Source organism: Mustela lutreola, chromosome 17, assembly GCF_030435805.1.
Source record: "Mustela lutreola isolate mMusLut2 chromosome 17, mMusLut2.pri, whole genome shotgun sequence".
Classification (NCBI taxonomy): domain Eukaryota; kingdom Metazoa; phylum Chordata; class Mammalia; order Carnivora; family Mustelidae; genus Mustela; species Mustela lutreola.
This window is the reverse complement of record NC_081306.1, coordinates 15869856-15891548: the sequence shown is the minus strand read 5'-3', so window position 1 is coordinate 15891548 and position 21693 is coordinate 15869856. Positions and strand designations below refer to the sequence as shown.

General features: G+C 52.5%; 1 protein-coding gene across 7 annotated transcripts in view; it reads right to left on the bottom strand.

The window, feature by feature from the left end:
• Positions 1 to 11421: 11421 nt before the first annotated feature.
• Positions 11422 to 21693, bottom strand: part of GRIN2A (glutamate ionotropic receptor NMDA type subunit 2A) — a 724518-nt gene continuing 714246 nt past the window's right edge. For 6 of the 7 annotated variants that reach the window (XM_059155289.1, XM_059155285.1, XM_059155286.1 and 3 more), the window contains one exon: positions 11422 to 15543. In XM_059155289.1, the coding sequence (XP_059011272.1) occupies positions 13744 to 15543 (1800 nt within the window). In that variant the 3' untranslated portion in view covers positions 11422 to 13743. The remainder of the gene's footprint in view (positions 15544 to 21693) is intronic. The other variant, XM_059155291.1, reaches the window with a different exon arrangement.

The following is a 21693-nucleotide window of genomic DNA, read 5'->3' as shown; positions in this document are numbered from 1 at the left end:
CATCTTCAATTCCGTTAAACATGCTATGGTTCCGGGAGCCACACTGGACCCCGGCTTCTGTATATTGCCCTGAGCACGCAGTGGTGGGGGCATGGGGAGTCTCCTGCATTCTAATTTCCCAAGTGGGAAGCCCACTGGGCTTGGTGAAAGGGGAGACAGAGGGGGATCTGGGCGCCGACTGACAGGGGCTGGCCCCTCTCCCCTCGCGTGCTGGCTCTCCCTCTCTCTCTCTAACTGCACATTTCTGTTCCTCGGCTCTTGTGGCCACGAAAGGCCCCAAGCAGCTGCGGTGAGCACGTCTGATGTCTGATGTCGTCCATCCCTGGGGCCCCCGCCTCTGCCTCAGTGACCAGGATTTCTTACCTGCTGGGGAAGGAAGCGGGGGAGGAGGAGGCTGTTGTCAGAGGGCAGGCCCCCCTGCAGCCCCGTTGAGTTCAGAAGAACAAGGCTGCTAGCTGCTCCCTCCCCGGGTGGGAGCAGAGACAGGAGACAGAGAGGGGGAAAGAAAGGGGTGCGTGGGATATGCGCTGGCCTGTCCGCAGGGACTGGGACCCGGGAGACACTTGGGCTCTTCTTCAAGGGGAAATAAGGAATTTCAAATGGGAAAGTCACGGCGCAGTCTGTTCGCGGCGTCTGCTGCTGTGCACGCAGGGCAGACCTTCTTGCCAAACCAGAGCGAGGACGCCTTTGCATCAACAGCCCCAGAAATTTTAGTACCTTGGAGCTCCCAGAGGCAGAAACGGGGAGCGCTTTTTTGTCTGCTGTCTTGGGACAGTAGTGAAGGCTTTGCACACTGAGCGCCGGAATTTCCGGGTCCCCAGAGTGCTCAGGAGCAGAGCAGGAGGCCACTTTCCATCTGCCTCCTGAGGGCGAAGGCCTGACCTGTGACCTGTGGTGCCCAGGCCATCCTCCCCTATAGGGAAAGACACTCTCTGTCCCCCAGGAAAGCTGGGGCCCTGTGGCATGGGCTTCCAGCCACTTCTTAAGGAAGCTGCTTTTCCTTGGACATGCCCTGAGCACGACTTTGAAGTTCTGGAGCTAAAACAAAGTACAGACGGAAGATATCTTTTGCTTTGTCTGGTTAGCAGTGTTTCTGCACGTGCCCGACGAGGAGGGCAAGCTCACATCACAGATCGGCGTGAGATGGTCGTGTGAAGAAGCAGGGGGCGAGGGGCTGGCCCAAGGTCGCACGGCTGGGCCGTGGCCAAGAAGCCAGACCTCCTGGCTGCTCTCTCTGCTCCTTGTTTAGGAAATACTTCCGAGGCACTTATAGGGTATAAGGCATCAGGCATGAAGGCAGACCTGTCCGCTCTCTATCAGGGTCCGTGTGGCAGCGAGCACAGGAGTAGAGATGAAAGGTCATGGGGTGGGGCGAGGGCTCCCGCTGAGCGCAGCGACAAAGCCCCTGGGGGTCCCCTTGACTCTCTGAGCCTTGCTTTCTAATCTGTAATATGGGGATTGTGATTCCTGCGACAGAGGAGGGCTGTGAAGATTTTATAAAGGTTCCTTCCAAAGTTGGGTTGGCGTCATGACCTTAGGCACATCTCATCAGGACTCTAGGAAAAGAAGGTTAAGTGGTCCCCCAGCGCCATGTCTAGCAGGAGACCGCAGGGTCTCCCGAGAGAAGGAGAGCACATCTGACGGGGAAATGAGCGTTTTGCCCTCCCGCGGGGCTGCCTGTGCCTTAGGTTTGCTCGGCTGCCCGGTCATCTGACTCCAGCCGGCACGATCTTGGGGTAGGAGAGAAAGAACCGAGCCGTTCTGGAAAGCCGCATCCCTGGCAGAAGCCAGCGTCCCAAGTTCCAAGTATAAATCGGCTGCTAATTAGGAAATAATTATGCCCCCAAATGGGGCTAGATGGATGCGAAGCCTTTTCACAAATTGCCGATTAGTTTCATAGCAGCGATGGTATTTAGTCCTACGTCAGCTCGTGGAAAAATGTGTTGGAAATGGCCCATCTTCAGCTGCTCAAAAAAGAGAGAAAAGGTCGGGGACGAGAAGTTCAGAAGGCGGGGAGGGGGGTTGAGGAAGGTGGACGGGGAAGAAACTTTGCCCTTTTTCTTGGGAGCGGGCAGTCACGGCCAAGTGTGGGACACCGAGTGATAATGGAGACGAATTTTGATCTTATGCTGGTGGTAACGGAAAGGTCAGGCAGGCTCGAGGGCGGGTGGGAGAAGTGGTCTAAGTGATCTCTTTGAAGGATTGCCCTCCTCTTTCTGGAGAATGGCTACAGGTGGAGGGGAGAGCGGGCGCAGGGGGAGGGCTGGAGAACTAGGACAGTCCTGTGCGTGGCAGGTGCGGGCCTGGAGTGACTGTGATAGCAGGGATGAAAGGCAGTGGTTCCCGAGTGCACTGTTTTTTATTATTATTTTTTTAAGATTTTATTTATTCAGTGGAGACAGAGCATGAGCAGGGGGAGAGGCAGAGGGAGGAGGAGAAGCAGGCTCTCCACTGAGGAGGGAGCCCGATGCGGGGCCCGATCCCAGGACCCTGAGATCATGACCCGAGAAGGCAGATGCTTAACCCACTGAGCCATCTGGCTTCCCCACCCCGAGTGGGCTTTAAAGATCCCGTAGACCGAGCTGGCCGCCGGGCCGCCTGTGACCAGGAGAGAGGTGCGAAGGATAACCAGCAGGGCGTGGGGTCTGAGAACTCAGGTCCGCAGCAGCGCTGCTCCCTGAGACGGGAACGCTGGGAAGCGTCAGATTTCGATTCGGGGGGAGTGGCCCAGAGTACTTTCCAAGACATTCTAGAATCTGAGTGTCTGTAACATCACTGGGTGGAGAGAGGAACGACAGGTATGGATAGATGAGTTCACAGTGTATAGAGGAGGTTGGACCCAAATATAAAACTTGGGGGGTAATCGGTGCTTTTTAGAGTCCACGGATTGGGTGAGATATGGTAGATGAGGTAGAGAGAGAGTGAGGGAAACCAAGAGGAGGTCCCCAGGTCCTCGGTCTACCTGTCCACCCGTCAACCGTCTGGCTGTCCCTGTGTCCCTCCAGCAGAGTCCCGTTAATGCCCTCTTTTGGTCAGAGGCCGGGCGCTGGGGTTCAAAGGTGAACAGTTCTCTAGCTCCTGTCCTGGAAGAGCTCACAGAGAAGGAGAAGCAGCACACATGAAAGATCCAGCAAAGCCTGGTGAATGATCCGATAGACGTGTGTGCACGGGGCGGCATCCTGGAGAAGTCCCCTGTTAACTCTGCCGCCGGGCAGAGTTTAGAAGGGGTAAGAAGAGGCGTCACTGAAGACAGCTCTCAAAGGAGGGTAGCCAGAGCCCCAGGAAGAGAGAAGGGCATGTGGGAAGAGAGCTCATGGCGGCTCTTGGGGTGGCGGCGGGGAGCGTGAAGACCTTTGGTGCAGAAGTCGTGTGAGGTCCGTGGTAGGAGGTTAACATGCCAGCGACTGGAGGCTTTGTGTGCTGGGCTGCGGAATCCGGGCTTTCCCTGGGGGCCACTGTTTTAAGCTGAGGGTTTTAAAGGGGACGCAGCTGGATCTGGGTTTCTGAAATGTCGCTTGATCTGGGGAAAGGAGTTGTCCAATAAAAATCCAATCTGGATTCAGTAAGGAGAGGTTTTATGGACAAAACTTATTTCAAGGGAGAGGAGACAAGATCTATTGTAAGAGGGGGAGAGTCAGCCCGAGGTTTTCTTCCATAGGGCAGAGTCGGGAAGGGAGGAGAAGGGGGCTGGCCTGGTAGGACAGGGAAGAGGGTATGAGGTCAGCCTCGTCCTAGAGAGAGGGGGTGTGCTGGTGCCAGCCGACCCTGTTCCGGGACACAGGAGGGCAGAAGCTTACCCCGGGTTTGGTCGACAAGCCAGTTGTTCTGACGGATGGGTGGGGAGGGGAAGTTCAGCTCATCATTTACGAACAAGGAACGGGAAGCTGGAGGGGGTGTGTCTGGCCCTGGCGTAGGGAAACAGTGGGGGGTGTCGGTGCATCCCACCAAGGTCATGTGGAAAAGGGCAGTTCTTTGCAGGAAGCAATTTCCTGGAATTCAGAAGGGAGGGGAGGTCTTTTGCCACCACTTTTCCCCACCCCTCCGAGGCACGAGTCGCAGAAGCTCGGGGAAGTTCATTACCAGAGTCAAGGCTGCAAGTGTGGGAAGTGGGCAGGAAGGCCAGGACCACGGAAGGGACGGTGGCAAAGCTTGCCGCTACCATCTGGAAGCTGAGCGGCCGGTTCGTGGAGGTTCCACGATCCCTTCTACACTCCTGCACGGCACCGAGGTGGGGGGAAATCAAGTCCTTTACCCTTCGTACGCCTTCTGAGGCTGCCGGACACGTTAGCGGCTGCGTGCCCGCCACGGCAGCCACACAGACAACAGAGACCACGACTCTATGTCTTGTTTTCGTATCAATTGGCAGAAATTAGTTTTATTAGAAAAATGAAATTTTCCCGTATTTACATTTTTACACCATAAGACTGGGCACTTCTGTTGCCTCGGGAGTTCTGTACACATCAGTTTGCACACACATTTCAAACCCCATTCCTTAAAACAGTTGATAACACGTTGAACAGAAAGAAAAGACAGGCGACAAGAAGACAACCAGAGTATATACTTCCTCTATCATAGAAAGGTGTTAAGCAAACGTGTAATTTCGTAGCTATGCTTGGAAATATTGAATACAGTTATCAGCACTTCCTCATGCAGTGGATTAAAACAGGACAGGCAGAAACTGCCGTGATTGGTAGGTGAACGTCTGTCCCCCGATGAGGACCACTGAGCAGAGCGCGCGGCTTGCCTGGGGCTCACCGTACAAGAGATCGAGCCGGTTCTGACGTGGGTTGTGGACGGTGTGTGAGTGCGTGGCTGGGAATGGGAAGCCCTCTGCATATGGAGGTCAGTCCTGCCCAGGATGGCTGAGAGGCGGAATCAGACATGGGTCCTGACTGCTGCTTTATCCCGTGACTTCCTGTGGGTGATGACCAGCTTGTGGGTAACACGGGCAACAGGGGGTCTCCTAACGGGACCTGGAAGGTGACGAGTGGATGCCCTTTTGCTGTCTGAGAAGGCCACTGTTTGTGACCCTGATGACCTCGCTCCTCCTCAAACCACTGGCGAGACTCGCCTGATTCTTCCTGGATCTTCAGTTTGAAATACATGTACTACACATAAACACAGATGCACAAACACTCTGTTGTGATCAACTCCAGGAAAGTCTACTGACGAAATAGTTTGGCAAGCAGGTGCTTTAAGTAGGCTGGAGCCAGGGAATGATCAATATTCAGAGCTCAAAGGCAACCGATAATCTTTGGGGACCCTCGGGAGTGGAAGGCATTGGAACCCCACCTAGCCACGCAATGCGTGGTATTGAGTAGTTTCCTGAATTTGATAGGGAAATGTTAATCTTCACCTTCTCTCTGATTAAAAAAAAAAAAAAAAAAAGGCAATTGGCATCCTTTCCCAGTGAAAAATACGGGGAATGTGAATGTTACAAGTGCATCCTTCATCTTTGTAAATCCACTAGAATTTTCAAAGATGATCACCTGAATTTGACCCAGAGTCATCTGAAACTTCAGTTTCTAACCTGGAACATTTCCTTAGCGGCCATGGCTTCTGAGCTGTGTCTACAAACCTAATAAACTTAAAGTTTTGTTTTTTTTTTTTTTAAATAAAATGGGTTTTAAAAAGTCAATACCGCCCATTTATTTGAGTTAGCTTAACTGAGAATAGAAATAATTCAATAGGTCTTAGATGTAATGTAATGTAAAAACGTCAGTTGGATTCGAAAGGCTATGATTATTTTTCATGGAAAAACTGACAATGTTTTTGTATTTCTGGACCTTCACTATTTGCTCAGCTATCAATAGTCTTTGATTTGAGCCCTTTAAAAGCTTGAAACAGCAAAATGTCAGATCAATGAGAAGCATTTAAAATGCCAAAGACAAACTTATGTTTGCTGGAGAACAATTAACCTTATTAATTTAAAAGGCAGCTGTGGTATTGGCTACGCGTGACGATAATATTCTTCTGAAGGCTCATCTTACGTCCTTCCCAAAAGGTTGGGAGAGAATTAACTGGGGGAGGTTATGACCCAGGGCTATGGCTAATGAGGAATGTTCTAGACTTGCAGAAACGCTAACTTCTCATTTCACGGCCCTGGCACCTAGCAGGGGTTGATGAGTGATCGTCTCCGTTTTGTCTTGTTTGTCTCTGCAATACTGCGGACACCTTATTTGAAGAAGTTAATCTGAGAAACGACTCTGCTGGAAACAGTTTGGTTCTGGCTCCCTGGAGAGCTGCGTGCTTTGAAACACAGCCCCGGAGAAGAAAGCCTACTGGCCAAATGGTTCTTTTGAATGTTCCAGTTTCCACACAGCTCCACATCCCCGGGAGCATGTGGTCACGCACTTGTAGACCCAACGACGGGATCTTAAAATAGGTATTAAAGAATGCTAACTTTTCTGGCTGAAGAGACTTTTTTACTGCCAGCCTGAGAGATGTCAACAGCTAGAGAATTCCTCAGGGACAGTGACAAGTGACACTGACCCTCCTGAAGGACTGAATCACAGAACCTCCCAGAAAAACATTCCTTCAAATTCTAGCGCCCTTTCCTCACCTCTGGAATGGGCCTAACAGGGCCCCAGTTCACAGTAAAGAGAAATGCCTGGTGGTGGGGAGGGTGGCTCAGCACAGGAGCAGGGCAGGAGAGGGGTGCACGGGCTCCGTGTCGCGCCCCCCCATGTGTTACTAAGCCTCATGGAGACCTCTCAATTCAACAGCCATTAGTGAGGCAAACTGAACACGATAACAATGGTTATCCTGCCACCAGGGATGACCTAGCAGGAACAGTCCCTTGCAAATACCATGACCTTTCTGAAAGTGGGCCGCAGTATTTAGGACCGGGGTAAGGGGGCAACACACATGGGAGGGTATACTAGTTGGACATGTTGAATGGAAAGAACCCTGATGTCTATGGAGAAAAAGGAGATTTGCAAGTGGATATTTAAAATTAGGCACATGCTAATAAAGTAGGCAGAGAAACTCCCCAGCAACCAAAAAAGTGAATGCAGAGTGCAAGCGTATGGGGAGAGACACGAAGAGCCTTCAGGTGTCGGAAGGGACGTGAACAGAGGGGAGATCCCCAGGAGTTCTCAGTACACCCCAGACCAGACGACGAGGGGTAGGGCACTGAGGAATCTGCTCCCCTCAGAAGCGGAAACTCGAGAGCGAGCCCCCAGGGGACCTCAGAACAGCAGACCTCTCTTTCCAACTTTCATTCTGACCATCCTGCCGGAGATCAGGCACTTCAAGAATATGCCCAACAGGAGGGACTGACTAGCAAACTCCTGTTGCTGTTGAGGCTGAGACCAACCTGAGCCTCAGTTTCCTAATCTGTAAAATGGGAGCAACCGTACTTCTACCCTGTAGTCATTTCTGAGGATCTCGTTCTAGGTTGTGTCTAGAATATGGTCTGCACTCAGTGCAGATCCTTTCTGCTGCTTCCAGGCTCGGGGACTGAGCCCAGGTGTGCACGTGAGATCAGCAGAGGATCCCACATCCCCGGCCATGCCCAGGGCAGGATGGATGGAGAGAGAAGGGCTCCCTCTGCACCCACCACCCTTCGGAACCACACCTTGACTCCTTCTGCCAACTCTCTGCCCCATTTTATCTTTAGGGAAACCTGATGCGCTCGCTTTCGTCAGCCGCACACAGTAGGCACTTGGGACTCAATGAGGAATTCCCCCCTCCCTTCCCTGATACATGTGTACCCTGAACGATCCAAGGTATTCTTCCTAAGACAAAAAAAAAAAAAAAAAATCAAATGAAAAAGCTTTCAGGAAACAGCCATTTTTTTTTTTTTTTTTTTTTTTTTTTTTACATCATGGTCTGTTTTCTTATCCTTTGGGGGGATTCCTTTCCACCTTTTCTGGAAGCCCACATCATAAAGCAGGGCTGGAAGGAGGCTGAATCTGGTAAGGGCTGGGGAACTCGGCGGAACCAGACCCAGGCTTCCTGCGCACAGATGCGGGAGGGCAAGTCCGGTCACCGGGTGGGATGCTCCTGGGGTTCCCAGGTGCTGTCTTTGAACATTCCAAGAATCAAGGGTATGTCTCCAGGAGAGCCAGCTGTATTTCTCCGAGGTTACCTATGGGTCTACGGAAGGGTGCATTGGGTGGTTTGATCATGGAATCAGTGTGATTATCGCTTGTATTTTTTATACTCTGTCTGTGTCTGGGTTTTGCGGGCCCTCGGTTGCCCTTTGTGTTGGAGCTGAATTTCTAGATCCTGTGTTGCTGATGGGAAGGGGCCGTGTTTTCTAGCCCCTTTGCTTCTCCCAACCCCAGAGTGGCCTTAAAAGGAGAGAAGACGCTCGGTCAAGTACGACCAGCAAATCCGGGTCCTTTGTTCATCCTTGGCTCACGAGAAATAGAACTCTCATCGCCTCAGTGATCACCACCACTTGTCTTTGGTTTGAGGCTTTAACTCTATCCCTTGTTGGCTCTTCCCGGGGAATAGGTCCCTGAGAAGAGTTTTCTCTTCTCCCGGATTCTGAGGCAGGGAGAGTGTTGGGAAGCTTAAGGGAGGAAACCAAATCTAAAAGTGAGGGAGGGGGTGTGTGGGTTTGTATAAGGCAAGAGGCAAAGAAAGCAGGGACCATTCTGTGAGGTTCTCCAGCTCTTATCCCGGAGGGAAGGGAGAGCACTTCTGAGAGAAACCTAGAACCGAGTCAGCCTGGGAAAGGGACCCAGGCGAGGAATTAATGGGACCATGCGCCAAGGTCCTGCTTTCTGGGCTTGGCTCTGGCGGTCTCCCTCCGCGATCCCATACAGCTGACGGCCCTTCTGGGGCTGCGTTTTCTCCTCTCCCTTCCTCCAAATCTCAGCGTAGTGCTAGTTCTGTTTTTCTAAGACCCTCTGGGCAGGCACCTTTAGCTGCTGCTATACTGAGAGTACTTTGGGGCACAGAACGAATGGGGATTGGAAGAGCATAAGGACTTGAACCAGGGCATCTGCCCTCCGGTGGGTTCGCGGAAATCACCCGCGTGTCCCTGTCGGCTTCGTCTTCAGAAGTCAACACGAGAGGACCGTATTCCCCACCCCGAAGCCCAGACAGCTTCTTCGAAAGGAGGCCAAGAACACCAGCACCCAAATCCCACTGGGGCCCTGCCATCCTCCCTAGAAGCGATGTTGATTTAAAAAAAATAAATAAAACCCATAGCGTCCTCTCTTCCTAAAGGATCAGCCCGTCAATCAGCAGAAGAGCTTTTCCACATGTGAATGACCCTCATCACGGTTTAATTTTTAGCATAAGCTTTACACTATATACAACCATGTTTGGAGGACGCGCTGCACGTGTGAATGGTGGAAATCAAGCGTGGAGAGTATGTACACGTGTGCACGAGCACGGCCCGCGCGGGCGGAGGGCGCTTCCTCTCCTCCAACGTCCAGCAGGGGGGCCGGCTGCCCTATCGCCTCCGACTCGGCGCGAACACAGTACGACGGGAAAGCACACCGAGTGCTGGTGCAGACCTCACTGGACCCTCGCCCAGTGCTTCCGACCGTGTTGACCGAAAGAACACGGGGCATCCGAAAGGTCTCATTTCGTCTCAAGTGAAAACACTGCTTTTGCGCTGAAAACCGCTGTGGGGTGTGGAATCCTTAAGTCCTGTTAGACACCAGCCAATGAGTTTTGTTTCTGCGGACTCAGTGTTTTTTGCTCCCCCCCCTCCCAACCCTTTCCCCGAACTCCAGTTCCGAGCGCGCTAGCCGCGGTCCACACAGACGGCTCTGTCTTCAGAAACGACTCGTGTCCCCTGTGCAAGGACATCTGTGCGCACACGGCACAGGGATGCGCCTGCAGTGAGCAAACCCGTTCGGCTCTTCTGGAAGACACTTTGGTTTCTCCAATTTGTGTTTATTTAGGTCTTGCACTGTGCGGGATTTCAGTGCAAGGTGTTTATTTATGCAACAACTGATTATTAGATCTGCACTTTTTAGGTTTAAGGAAATAAATTTTTAATCACCATTTAATTAACACCAACTTTTTCTCCCCCCCCCCTTTTTCATTAGCAATTCTATTTGCAAAGAATTCAGGGCATTTGTCATTTCCTGAGCAGGACGCAGAATATTAAGTACACATCAGCGGCAGACTTATCAAACAGAATAAACAATGTGGGACTGTATGGCCGCTGTGGCTCTTTGGACTAATTAACTGCCTTGGCTAGAGTCCCGTTTAAGTGAAACTATTTCATTTGTAAACAAGGTGCAATTTCTTGTTTCTCCCTTGAAAAGAAGCATGAGTCGACGGGACTGATTTTGCTGCCATGGGTGAATTTTGCTGGTCTGCTCAGAGCAGCCGAGTAGGGCCAGCTCGCAGGCCCTCTGGGACAGGAGAGAGAAACCAGGTAAAATCCTCCAGACCCCCGTTGCGGCACTGCCCGCAGTTACGGAGGGAGATCTGCAGAGGACAGGAGAGTGGGGAGACTGAAACCCTGCACTTGTCGTGGGAGCCTCGCTGGCAGGAAAACAGACCCATCAGGGAGCTCTCTGCTCCGAGCACTGATGTCAGGAGTGGCCGGAGACCTGCAGGGAGAACCACTGGGAAGACCGTGTTCTGGGAACTCAAGGGCTGCAGAGTAGATTTCAAGCCCAGAAGACTCGCCTCTCACCCAGTTTTCAGCTGGGCCTGTGGGTACCATCACCCACTGACCGAAACGTGAGCATCTGCATTGAGCTGTTATCCGTCAGGCCCTTCTCAAGGGGAGAAAGTCGCTTAGGGTCCCTGCAGGGTCATTACGGATGCCAGCTCTGACTTGAGTCAGGTGAAACCCAGGCACAGTTTTGGGCTCAGAGATGCTGGCTCTTGGGCTCTCAGGCTGGGAGTTTAGACGAACCCTCTGTAAGGGACCCAGAGTTGGAGGGCTTTCTGCTTACGTCTTGATACGCTTTTTCCAAAGAACAGAACTGACTCGAATCACTTTTGAATAGCTCTACGTCATTCTCTTTCACTGGGGAGATTGCCTATCTGATCAGCGGTCAGTTTTTTTTTTCACGCCTGGCATCATCACAATGAAGAGTCGATGAATTTGTGGACGAGGAAAATGATGTGTTCATTATCGAAAGCATGCCAGTCCTCAGGGTTTATTTTTAAAATTGTGTTGGGTATTAAAGGAAGCACATCACCGTTGGGTCTTCCAAAAACCCCATTTTTAGTTATTATTATTTTTTTTAATCTAAAGAAGCACAGGGTTAACAGCAGAAATAATGCTGTTGTTAGAAGAAGGGGTTTGATCTGTGGAACAGTTCTGAGTGTAATTCACATTCTCCCTGGAGGTCTCGAGTCACTTTTGGCAGCCCCCCCCACCCCACCCGGGGTTTTGAGGACACAGGAGGAAGACAGACAGCCTCTTTGGGTTGATGACATGCCCCTGCTCTGTGTGCTGGGGGAGATTTTAATTCATCTCATGTCATGACATGCCCATCGTGTCGGGGAAATGAGGTGAATTCTGGCTGGGGGAATGTAGGTCTGGAAAGCAATGGGCGGGCAAAGGCAGAGAGTTCTGAAAGATAAGACAGCCAGGAATTTGCCAAAGAATAGAAATGGGGATGAGGCCCTTGGGTCTGGGCTTCTCCATTCCTGGGTCTTGGGGCAAAAGCACAACATCTGAGAAAGAAAATGCAACGTTTGGACGTGTTTGCTCGCAGTGCCTTAGCCGTCCCTTCCGCCTCTCAGCCGCACGGTGACAGGAAGATGTCCTCGCCCGTGGCCGCCTCTGCCTCCCCACCGAAGATCCTGAAACTACGCAACCGCTTCTCATCGTTACTGGGCGCACCTGCCCAAAGATGGGGTTGTTCACGGAGTCCTCAAGATCTAAGAGAATTGCTCCTGGCACCTGCCCACTCGCCGGAAAACACTACTGACAGAACAGAACGTGCCGTCAGGAAAAGAACCAGGGTGACTCTTCAACCTGCCACTCAGGTGCCCTTCTCCAGGAACCCAGAGCAAAATGCAGGAGGAAACCAGGAGACGGGCAGGCTCTTAGCCCAGGCTGTGCTGATTGTCGCCAGGACAATTCAGCGACTCCACCAGACTTGATGGCTAGTTACCCTGGCTATTTCCAGGACATTCGTGAAGTTAAAATACGCTAAAATTTGAACTCTTAAAAAAAGGGTTAACTAATGTGGTCTGTGGGTTTTATATTTAATTTTTAAGCTACAAAATTCTGGTGTGTGGCCGCAGAACAACTACCTCCCTTGCTTTTTTTTTTTTGGCACCTGGCGTGGGTCCCTCTGTGCTGCGAGCTTCCCGTGTGGCAGACACCCCTTCTGACCCCGGTGTTTTTAAACGACTCTCATTCCAGGTCATAGAGGCACAGGTCTGAGTCTAGTAAAAAAAGGACAGTGGGGGGTGACTCGGAAATGACAAATGCTTTGGGGAGTTTCTCATAGATTCCCGTTGGTGCTGGTGAAGCGGTTTTGACTCCAGAGAGCGAACATTTTGGGAGAGAGGAATCACTTTGGCCACTAAGGCCGATCCACCACTGGGAGGATGCTCGGGGTGGGGTCAGGAGCGCGTCTCCTGTTCTGGAGGCTTTCCATCTGAGGCTGGGGTGGAATCGCGCGTCCAACGGAATCTCATGACGTGGAGGAAGACAGACGCAAAAGCTAGGGCTAGCCTTGAGCGGACGGAGGGCCCTGAACTTCTTACAGATTGTGGGACACACACGGCTGCTGGTGCGAGCCACCGCGGTAACAGCTCTGGGAATAGCAACACACACCTAATTAGACGCCACCATGGCCGTTCGGGGACGGAACGAGCGAGGGTCAGTCCGGGAGGGAAGGAGGGGTAACAGATACTATACAACCCTGAGTCGCCACCAGAAGGGCGGAGGGGACGCAAACTTACGTACGCGGGAAGTCTTCGGGATAGACTACAACAGCCGCTGGGTCAGAGACGGGAGAGCCGCAAGTCAGAGATCGGAGACAGACACATGGGAGTCTGCGGCTCCGATCAGAACCGTCGAAGCCGAGGGGGACAGAGCGTTCCGTGAGACGCGCAGGCTGATGTCTGGAGGGGTCCTCGGAGCTCTCCGCCTGAGGGCCCTTCTGGCCGCTTACTCCAGACGGGTCTTGGAAATAGACTCTAACGAAGGTAGCTTAGTGACTGTGAACACACGCTTTTGCTATTCTTTGGGGGGAAGCCTGGAGTTCGGGGGCTGGGCCTGGGCAGTGATGGGAGGCGTAACATTAAAGCTGAAAACAGGTACAAGGCCAGACTCGCTAATCTCTTGCACGTCAATCTCGCTACAGTGAAGACGCTTTCGTCACTGTTGGGTCTGAGTCAGGGGGTCCATGCATACCGTACTGCTTATTCAGAACGAGAGCGACCGCTAGGCATTTCTGATGAGAGCACATGGCGGACGGGCCGTAATGGGGTTTGGAATAGAGGAAATCACCACCGGCATCCAACGCATTCTTATTGCCAACATACCTAGTGAGCACTTCCGGGAGACCCGCCCGGGTGTGTGTTTGTGTTTTTGGTTAAGGACTCACCCATCTGGTATCTGCCATGCTCCGCTCGCACCTCCCAAGATTCCTTGAGTGGAAGACGATGGCAAGGAGCCATGTGCAAAGAACCGACAGAAAAAAAAAAAAAAAAAAGGAAAAAAAAGGAAAAAAAAATACCTTCCTAAATCCTCTTCCTCTTTGCAGGGCACCATCGGACATCCGACATTTACCCTCCAGCACGTCGGCCGCTACGTATGTTTCCCTATAGATAAAACATCAATGGAAGGTTTTAAACATCAGATTCAATACTAGGCATTTTCTTGTACACACGTCTATTGCTGCAGGGGTTCAAAACCCTGGGGTTAGAGTACATACTGTTCTTGTTTGCAGCATAAGGCATAACATGCTCTGGAATGTACACGTCGCCGGGGCCTCTGCTGTCCCTGGAGCAGTAGGATGCCGTTGACCTCAAGGACGATCGAAGGTAGCTGTCGTTCCCGGCCTGGGACGGCAGCGAGTGTTTGTAAGGGTCCGAGGGGCATCTCCCGATGACTAAGCGTCGGTCGTCCCCATAGCAACGGAGGAAAGGGTTATCGGAGGCGTGGTCGGGCAAGAGGGACTTGCTCCGCTTGCTGTCCTCCAGACCCTGCGGGAAGAGGGCGCTCTTGTGTCCCGAGAGTTTGCTGGCGGGCACGCTAAAGAGACTCCCGTACAAATTCCCCTCCAGGAGCCGTTCCCGGTCCTTGAGGCTGATGCTCCTGGACGGCCTGCTGAGGTCTAGCTCCCTGGGCTTGTCCACGATGTTATCGTAGGAGTGCTGACGGCTGATCCTGAGCTTGTTTTTCTGGAACTGGAGGGTGCTGTTCTGCGCCCAGTCCTGCTGGTAGACCTCCTCCTGGGCAGCCGGGCTGCCCGTCTCCTGGAGCATCTGGTCTTCGTCAATGTCGTACAGGTTGCCCATCCGCAGGCAGGCGTCGCACTTGAAGGGGGACCGCACGGTGAAGTGGCCCGAGTAGGCGGGCAGGTTGGACAGGCAGCTCCGGCAGTGCGTGGAGTTCTGCCGGTACCGGTCGCTGCCCTCACTGTGAGGGGAGCTCTTGTCTTTCAGGGTGAAGTGCTTGGAGTAGAATTTGTGTTTGTCGTTGTTGGGGAGCACGTCCTCGTTGTGCAGCGTGGTCCTGTTCGTGGGCAGCCCGGGGTCCCCCTTGCGGAAGTTTTCGTTGGGGTCCTGGTAGGGGTCGGGGAAGTCAACGTTCTCGGGCAGGGCCACGTTTTCCACAAACTGGGGCGGGTCCAGGTGGAAACTGGGCTCCTTCTCGCTGTCAATGGTGTAGATCTTGTCCCTGGGGGAGCTGGCTTTGGTTTTCAGGTAGGAGCGCTCAACCTCGCTGCAGTCCTTGGGGAATTTGGAGGCCACGGACCTCTTGAAGTTGTCCTTGGTCTTGTGGTTCTTGCTGTTGTCGGGCTCCCTGTGGCACGTGGGCCGACTCGAAGTTTCCGAAACGTCCGAGTGGGCCACCTCTTCCGGAAGGTACCGAGGGCTCTTCAGGGAGTGGGTCCTGTTCTCCGCCGCCCCCTCGTCCCTCTGGGAGACCGGGTTCTGGCTCATCGAGTCCTGGCGCAGCGACTCCATGGATTTCTTCCACAGCTGCCGGGGCCTCGAGTTCGCTTTGGACTCGGTGCTCACGGCCACCTCCACCGTGTTGGGGTTGGACTCATTGAGAGTCAAGGGGTGCTGTCCCTGGAACACGTAGTTGTTGAGGTTGTCCTTGTGCCTGCTGGCCACAAACGTCTGCAGCTCGTTCATGTTGTCCCCAAAAACGTTGTCTTTCCCCTGAAAGGACCTGTTGTCCGAGTAGATCATATTTCCCTTATCAGAAGCCATGTCCACGATGAGGGAGCCTCTTTGGATGAAGTCCGCAGTCCTCTTGGGGGAATCCATTCTCGAGGAGTTCACGTTGGACACGTCGGAGATGTTTTTGGCCGACCGGAGCAGCTTTAACATGTTGCTCTGGGACCCGGTCAGGTTGAAGTCTGGAGACTTCTTCTTCTCCTCGATGTGCACCCCGTGGATACAGCTGTAAATGCCCTAGGGGAAGGAACACGAGACAGGGTCAGCAGCAGCAGGAGTGCGAAACCGCCGCACGCCGGCCTTTACCTGCAGAGGGATGTGTCCTTCCTGGAGGGGCCTTGGCGGGGATCCTGAAGTCCAGTCTGAATCCCGGGAATGTTTCCTAGATCTACGAGACCAGTAAGCTCGTCTCTCTGGCTCAGGATTATCCAACACTTGTGCCAAGAATCATGTGCGGAGTCTGAGAAAAGGTCCTTATCAACTAGTGCTCGTGTATCTGATGGTGGTCCCAGGGCCTCCAGACTGACAGGAGAGGATACTGAATTGGTAGCGGGTTGCTAGCTTACGTTTCACTGCAGTTTCCCAGGATCATCTCTGAAGTCTGGATACCAGTCAGCTATTACACTTGCATAAAAGAACCACAGGTTATGAATTCTTTAGGGGAACCTGCCCCTACCAACACGCTGAAGCTAGCAGTCAAGGCATGAGACCCCAGCAGGTGAATGAGAAAACCCTTTGTGGTTACTTGAAGGCTGGGCATAAAAATCTGTGGCTGATGAGACATTTTGGGGAAGGAAAGATGGAGAAGTTAGGCCAGAAGAAGCAGTTGCAAGGAACTAGTCTTGCCACCATGTGGGGACATTAACCTGAGAGTGAAACTGTCCTAGGAAAGAGCAGAGCCCGGGATGGAGAGACAGTCATCTTTGAACCCCTGAGGCCACTTGAGACTTTTCACAGATGTCACCGAGTATATCCTTTTGTGTGCATGTGTGTCTGTTTGACACAGAGTTGGATACTAGCCACGAGGAATGGTGGAGAATCCCAAGGCCACAGTAATGCAGCCCTGAAACCCACCCAAGGACAGAGGGACTTGGGTACTACTGGGTGTCTCAGACATAAGCACCCCCGACTGTGGGTCTCTGGTTTTCCACACCGCCTCATTCCTTTCGTAAAAATAGCTGTTTACTTCAAAGTAAGTCAAGAGAGGAGCTCCTGCTTCATGGCCCAACAGTAGGCAAGGTGGCTTCGGGAACACTAATTTGTGCCCCCCTTCCCCTGCTGTGGGCCCCAGATTTTGGCAGCCGTAAAGAAGATGGTCAGAACAAGGTCCTCCCAAGACCGACAGGGAGCCAATCCAAGCAGGGGTCTGTGGTGGCCGCTGCTGACTGCGGTATGAACTAGTGGAAAGGGTGCGTGGGTAGCTGTGGACCCTGATGACCGTGACCCCGCTGGCTCCCAGCCACGGGGATGCTCACAGAACTGCAACACCCTCAATCTGTTTGCACGGCTGCATTTTTCTTGGAGCTTTCTGGAGAATGTCCACTCCGCCCTCCAGGAGCAGTACACAGGGAACCCGCAGTAGTGACTCTGAGCATCTCTTTCCCTGACCCTCTGCACCCCGGGCGGCATGGCTTGGGCTCCCCAGAGCCTGGCATTGTGCCCTTTCCCGCCTTCCTGCAGCCTGGTCTTCTGTCCCCTCTGCCTTGCTTCCATGGCTGCTGGGCGTGGCAGTCACACCAGTGCGCTGTGGGCTTCACCTAGCACAGCACTTCTGGACGGTGTATGTGAACCCATGCCTGCCCTGCCCAGCTCAGTAACAGGGTCATCCTACACCCGGACCTGGGGAGGCGTGGCCTGTATGGATGAGAACTGGTGTGTCTCCTGCATGTTTGGGTCAGCAGAGGTCTGTGCCTTTTCTTCCTTTGGTTAGTAATATAAAGAGACTTTACATTTTTTCCCCCTAAACCTGCAACTGCTCTAATGAGCTCCTGGTGCCCTGCTATAGATTTTGAGAACTTTCCTCCACCCCTCCCCTGACAGCAGTATGCCCTCACTGGCCAAGAGGAGCTGGCTGTCTACATTGGGGAAGCCCACGAAGTGGTCAGGGAGTTGAGTTATGTCTCAGGAATGGGGGGATGGTCGCTGATGGCTGTCACCCCTGGCTCTCCTGGGACTCACAGGCTGCAGCTCAGGCAGCTCCTAGGTGGTGATGTGCCTGGTGAAGCCTCGGGAAGGGGAGACCAGGTGATGGACCGAGCTCACCCCCAGGCCTGGGTGGGGGGGGCAGCCTTCTCCCACTGAGCTGACCCATTTTCTTGATGGGCTGCTGAGGAGGGGGGTGCACAGCAGAGAAAAGCAGAGAGAACGAGAGCCTGGAACCCAATGGAAGTGAGTCCCAGCTCCATGTGTCATTAGCTCTGTGACTTTGGATAAGCCACTTAGCTTTTGAGCCTCAGTTTTCACATCTGCAAAGTGGGAACCACACACTCTCCAAGGGGGTAGAGGACAGGATAATACAATGCAGACAAAGCCCCAGGTTCAGGAGAGGCTCCATGAACGTGAGCAGGATGACCTGTGCCATGGGTCGTCCCCAATGTGCCCTACAATATCTCCTCCACCCCTCACACGCTAGCACCAGCACCCGGGGCCCATGTTCCCAAAGTGGCAAGAAGCGCCGTCTGCGGTCTGCTATAGAAGGTTCGCTTTGGTTAGGGAGCAGCCCAGACTCTCTCTCGGGAGTGGGCCCCAAGCTGCAGAGCGCTTGCTCATGTCTCGTCTTGTTACATGGAGACTGAGGCCATATCCTTCCAGGGATGGGAACGAGATGCCTTCCTGGCCGCACTGTGGCCATGAGGAGACTGCACTGTGTGCTGCCCCAGACAATCTGCTCTTCTCCCCTCAAGGGCTTCTCTCAGAATGTTCTACAAGGGTCGTGGGCTCTGCAGCCTTCCATGGTTGCCTGGAGTCTGGACCTGAACCCTGAAGTATATGCTAAGGCCTAAATGTCTGTACCCTCCTCCAAGTCTACATGTTGAGATCCTCACCCTAAAAGTAGATGGTGTGAGGAGGTGGGGCCTTTGGGAGGGGATGAGGTCCTGTGGGTGGGGCGCTCGTGAGTGGGATCAGTGCCCTTAGAAGAGAAACCCCAGGGAGCACCCTCCCCCCCTCCATGTTGTGAGGAAACAAGGGGTAGTCTGTGGCCCAGAGGACGACCTTCACCTGACCTTGCTGGCACCCCAGCCTCCAGAACTCTGAGAAGCGAATGTCTTCTGTTGGTGAGCCACATAGTTATTGTGGCGCTAACGGACTGAGGCAGTATCTGACTTCTGCTCTCTTGGTCCCGGGTGTGGCTGAGCCAGAAGCTCCCTTCACTGTCCCCAGACGCCCTCAGGGGAGCCCACCGGGCAGGCCAGGCCGCACAATTTCCATCCCCCTGGCCTCTGTCTTTGCTGTCTCCAGTTCCTCATGACCGAAAACCGAGGCAGTTCTTTCTGCTGGTGAGAGTGAATACTGTGTTGTATGTGAGAGGGAGAGCATTTTGGAGAGAAAAATTAAGAGCCTCCCATAGAGTAGAGGACAGTTTTTTTTGTTGTTGTTGTTTTTTAAAAAGTCAAAATCAAGGCAAAGGCCATGGCTGTGGGAGAAAGTGGGTTCTAATCACTTCTTGGAGCTCTCCTACGCAGGAGCGTCCAGGAGCATCCAGGAGCGGCCGTATGTCTGGTCTGTATTCCATTTTACGATCCAGCAGCTTCCCAAGGGACATCCAGCCCACAGGGAGGACTGCCCATGTCTGCTGCGGTGACAGCCAGCTTATGGGCTGGGTGTTGCAGCTGCCGCAGGAGCTGGTTCAGAGAGACCTGGCTCATGGGCAGATGGGAACGTGACTCGGGGGCAAGCGCATTTCAGAGCAGCAGACATCTCTGTCCCCCGGAAGGGAACCTACCCTCAGAACCGGCTTGAAGCCCAGGACCCAGCCCTGCGCAAGTGACAGGCTTCCCCTTTCCTACCTTTTTCTGGCCTGCTCCGTGAAGTAGGAAGAACCCTGTAGTTTCAAGGACATTTAAGGTGAAGCCAAAGGGTCCTGTTCCAGCCATTGTTGGGGCCTCAGTTTCTCCACATCCACAGGATGGGGGTGATCGTATCAGACTCACAGGGGTTGTGAGAGAGGATGGAGGAAACCTAACTGGTCTGGCCCTGATTCACATGTGGCCGTAATTAACTGTGGGGTTGTGGTCTTGCCTTTGTAGGAAGGTGGGTTCTTGACTTGGGAGATTCTGCACTGCAGGTTTGTTTAAAAAAAAAAAAAAATGATTGTGTGTGCACAACTAAGACGTTTTTGTCTGTGTTCTCTGTGTAAGGGATATAGACCTAAGGTGGCATATGCATGAGTGTGCCCATAAGACAAGCTTTAGAGATGTGTGTTAGCCTGTGATGAGAAAGGGAGAATTTTTTTTTTTTTTAAGCAATGCATGGCGTCAGGGCCTGAGCCGTTCTGAGTTCCCCTAACAAACGAGAGAGGCAGGAAAGTATATTAACTATGAAATCCTTCTATTCACACATTCAGGCTGCAATCATTTTAAGATACTCTCTGGGGAGAAGGGGAGTCATTGCTGAAGCAGGGCTCCGTGCAGCCTTTAAGGATACAGGAGTGATGGTGGCTGAGAGTCCCCAGAGGGGGCACGGGAGTCCTGGCAGTGCTCCTTTGAGACATGGGGTCCTCTCTCCCCAAGGGAGGGGAGACTGAAGTTCGGATTCCAGTATGCCTGGCTCCTGTGTGCTCCACCTCCCTCTAATCCTGTCCCTCAAGATGCTTGCAAGTGGATTTAGTTCATTTCTCATAACGTTAGTTCCTCCACTTGGCTTCCTTAATGGCGTCTCGGACAGAGGGAACGCTCTTCAGATACAAGCAGGATTTACAAGGAAAAGCAAAAGTGTGCATTTGCTCGTGATAATCCCAGAGTCGTTTGGGTACGGAAGGCCTTTAGTAACTGGTGGAGAGAATTAGCTTAAAGTTGGCATAATACCTAGCTATGTGCGCACACATTGTTATTCTTAAGGAATCTGTGTTTAGATGCCATCAAGTTAATTGGGAAATATGTATTTGCACAGAATGCAAGAGTGCCACTGAACAGAAAAATAAATCCTCCTCACTAAGCTAATCTGTGCCTTCTGAATCTCCAAAGTTCTTAAGATCACCAAATGCTAAAAATATACAAGTTCCTTTAAAAATGATTATTTCATTTTCCCCAATAACCATTAGCATACCTGAACCAGGTGTTTTCCACCAGATGCTTTTCATTAAATTCTTTTAAAGTGAAAACATTCCAAGGTGAGTATACAGGAGAAATAGGTAAACACATGGATGGATGAATGGAGGTGTGGGTAGATGGAGGAGATAGATGGGTAGATGGATGGACAGATGGGTGAAATGGAGGGATGGATGGATGGATGGACGGACGGACAAATGGGTAGATGGATGGGTAGGTGGGTGATGGATGGACGGACGGATGGGTGGGTGGATGGATAGGTGGGTGGAATGGATGGACAGATGGGTGGAATGGAGGGATGGGTGGATGAAATAGGTGGATGGATGGACAGACGGATGGATGGAAAGATGGGTGGACAGACGGATGGAAGGATGGATGGGTGGATGGACGGATGGATAGATGGACGGAAGGATGGGTGGGTGGGTGGGTGGATGGATGGATGGACGGACGGATGGAAGGATGGATGGGTGGATGGAAGGATGGGTGGGTGGATGGACAGGTGGTTGGGTGGATGGACAGGTGGTTGGGTGGACGTACGGATGGATGGACAGAAGGATGGGTGGGTGGGTGAATGAAATAGGTGGAATGGATGGGTGGATGGACACATGAGTGGAATGAATGGATGGGTGGGTGGACAGATGGAAAGATGACTGCAAGATACTGTAACATTCTATTAGAAGAGGAGTGAACATGTACATGTGATGCAACCAAGTGACGAGACTGCATTGACCATGTAAACATGTCCGTTGTGTGCACGTATGTGCTGTGTAGTATGATTTGTATCAAATCTCTTGGGTTGCTTGAATTGGATGTTGGTTTCTGTAAGAGTCTGTGCTCTGGCTGGTACCATGCCACCCAGATTCAAGTCCCAGCTCCACCAAAGACTGTGCCACCTTGCGTAATTCCCTAACCTCTTAACGTTGAGTCTCCCCATCTGTAATCTGGGGCCAGTAACGGGTACCCACCTCACAGAGATGGCTTGTGGCTTAAATGAGATGAAGAGTACACAGTCCTTACAGGGTGCCTGGCACATCAGGGGCCCCGCAAATAGAAGCACTTTCCGTGATTGTTGTCATTACTGATGAATTACAGGGACTGTTTTATGGTGACATACACATGC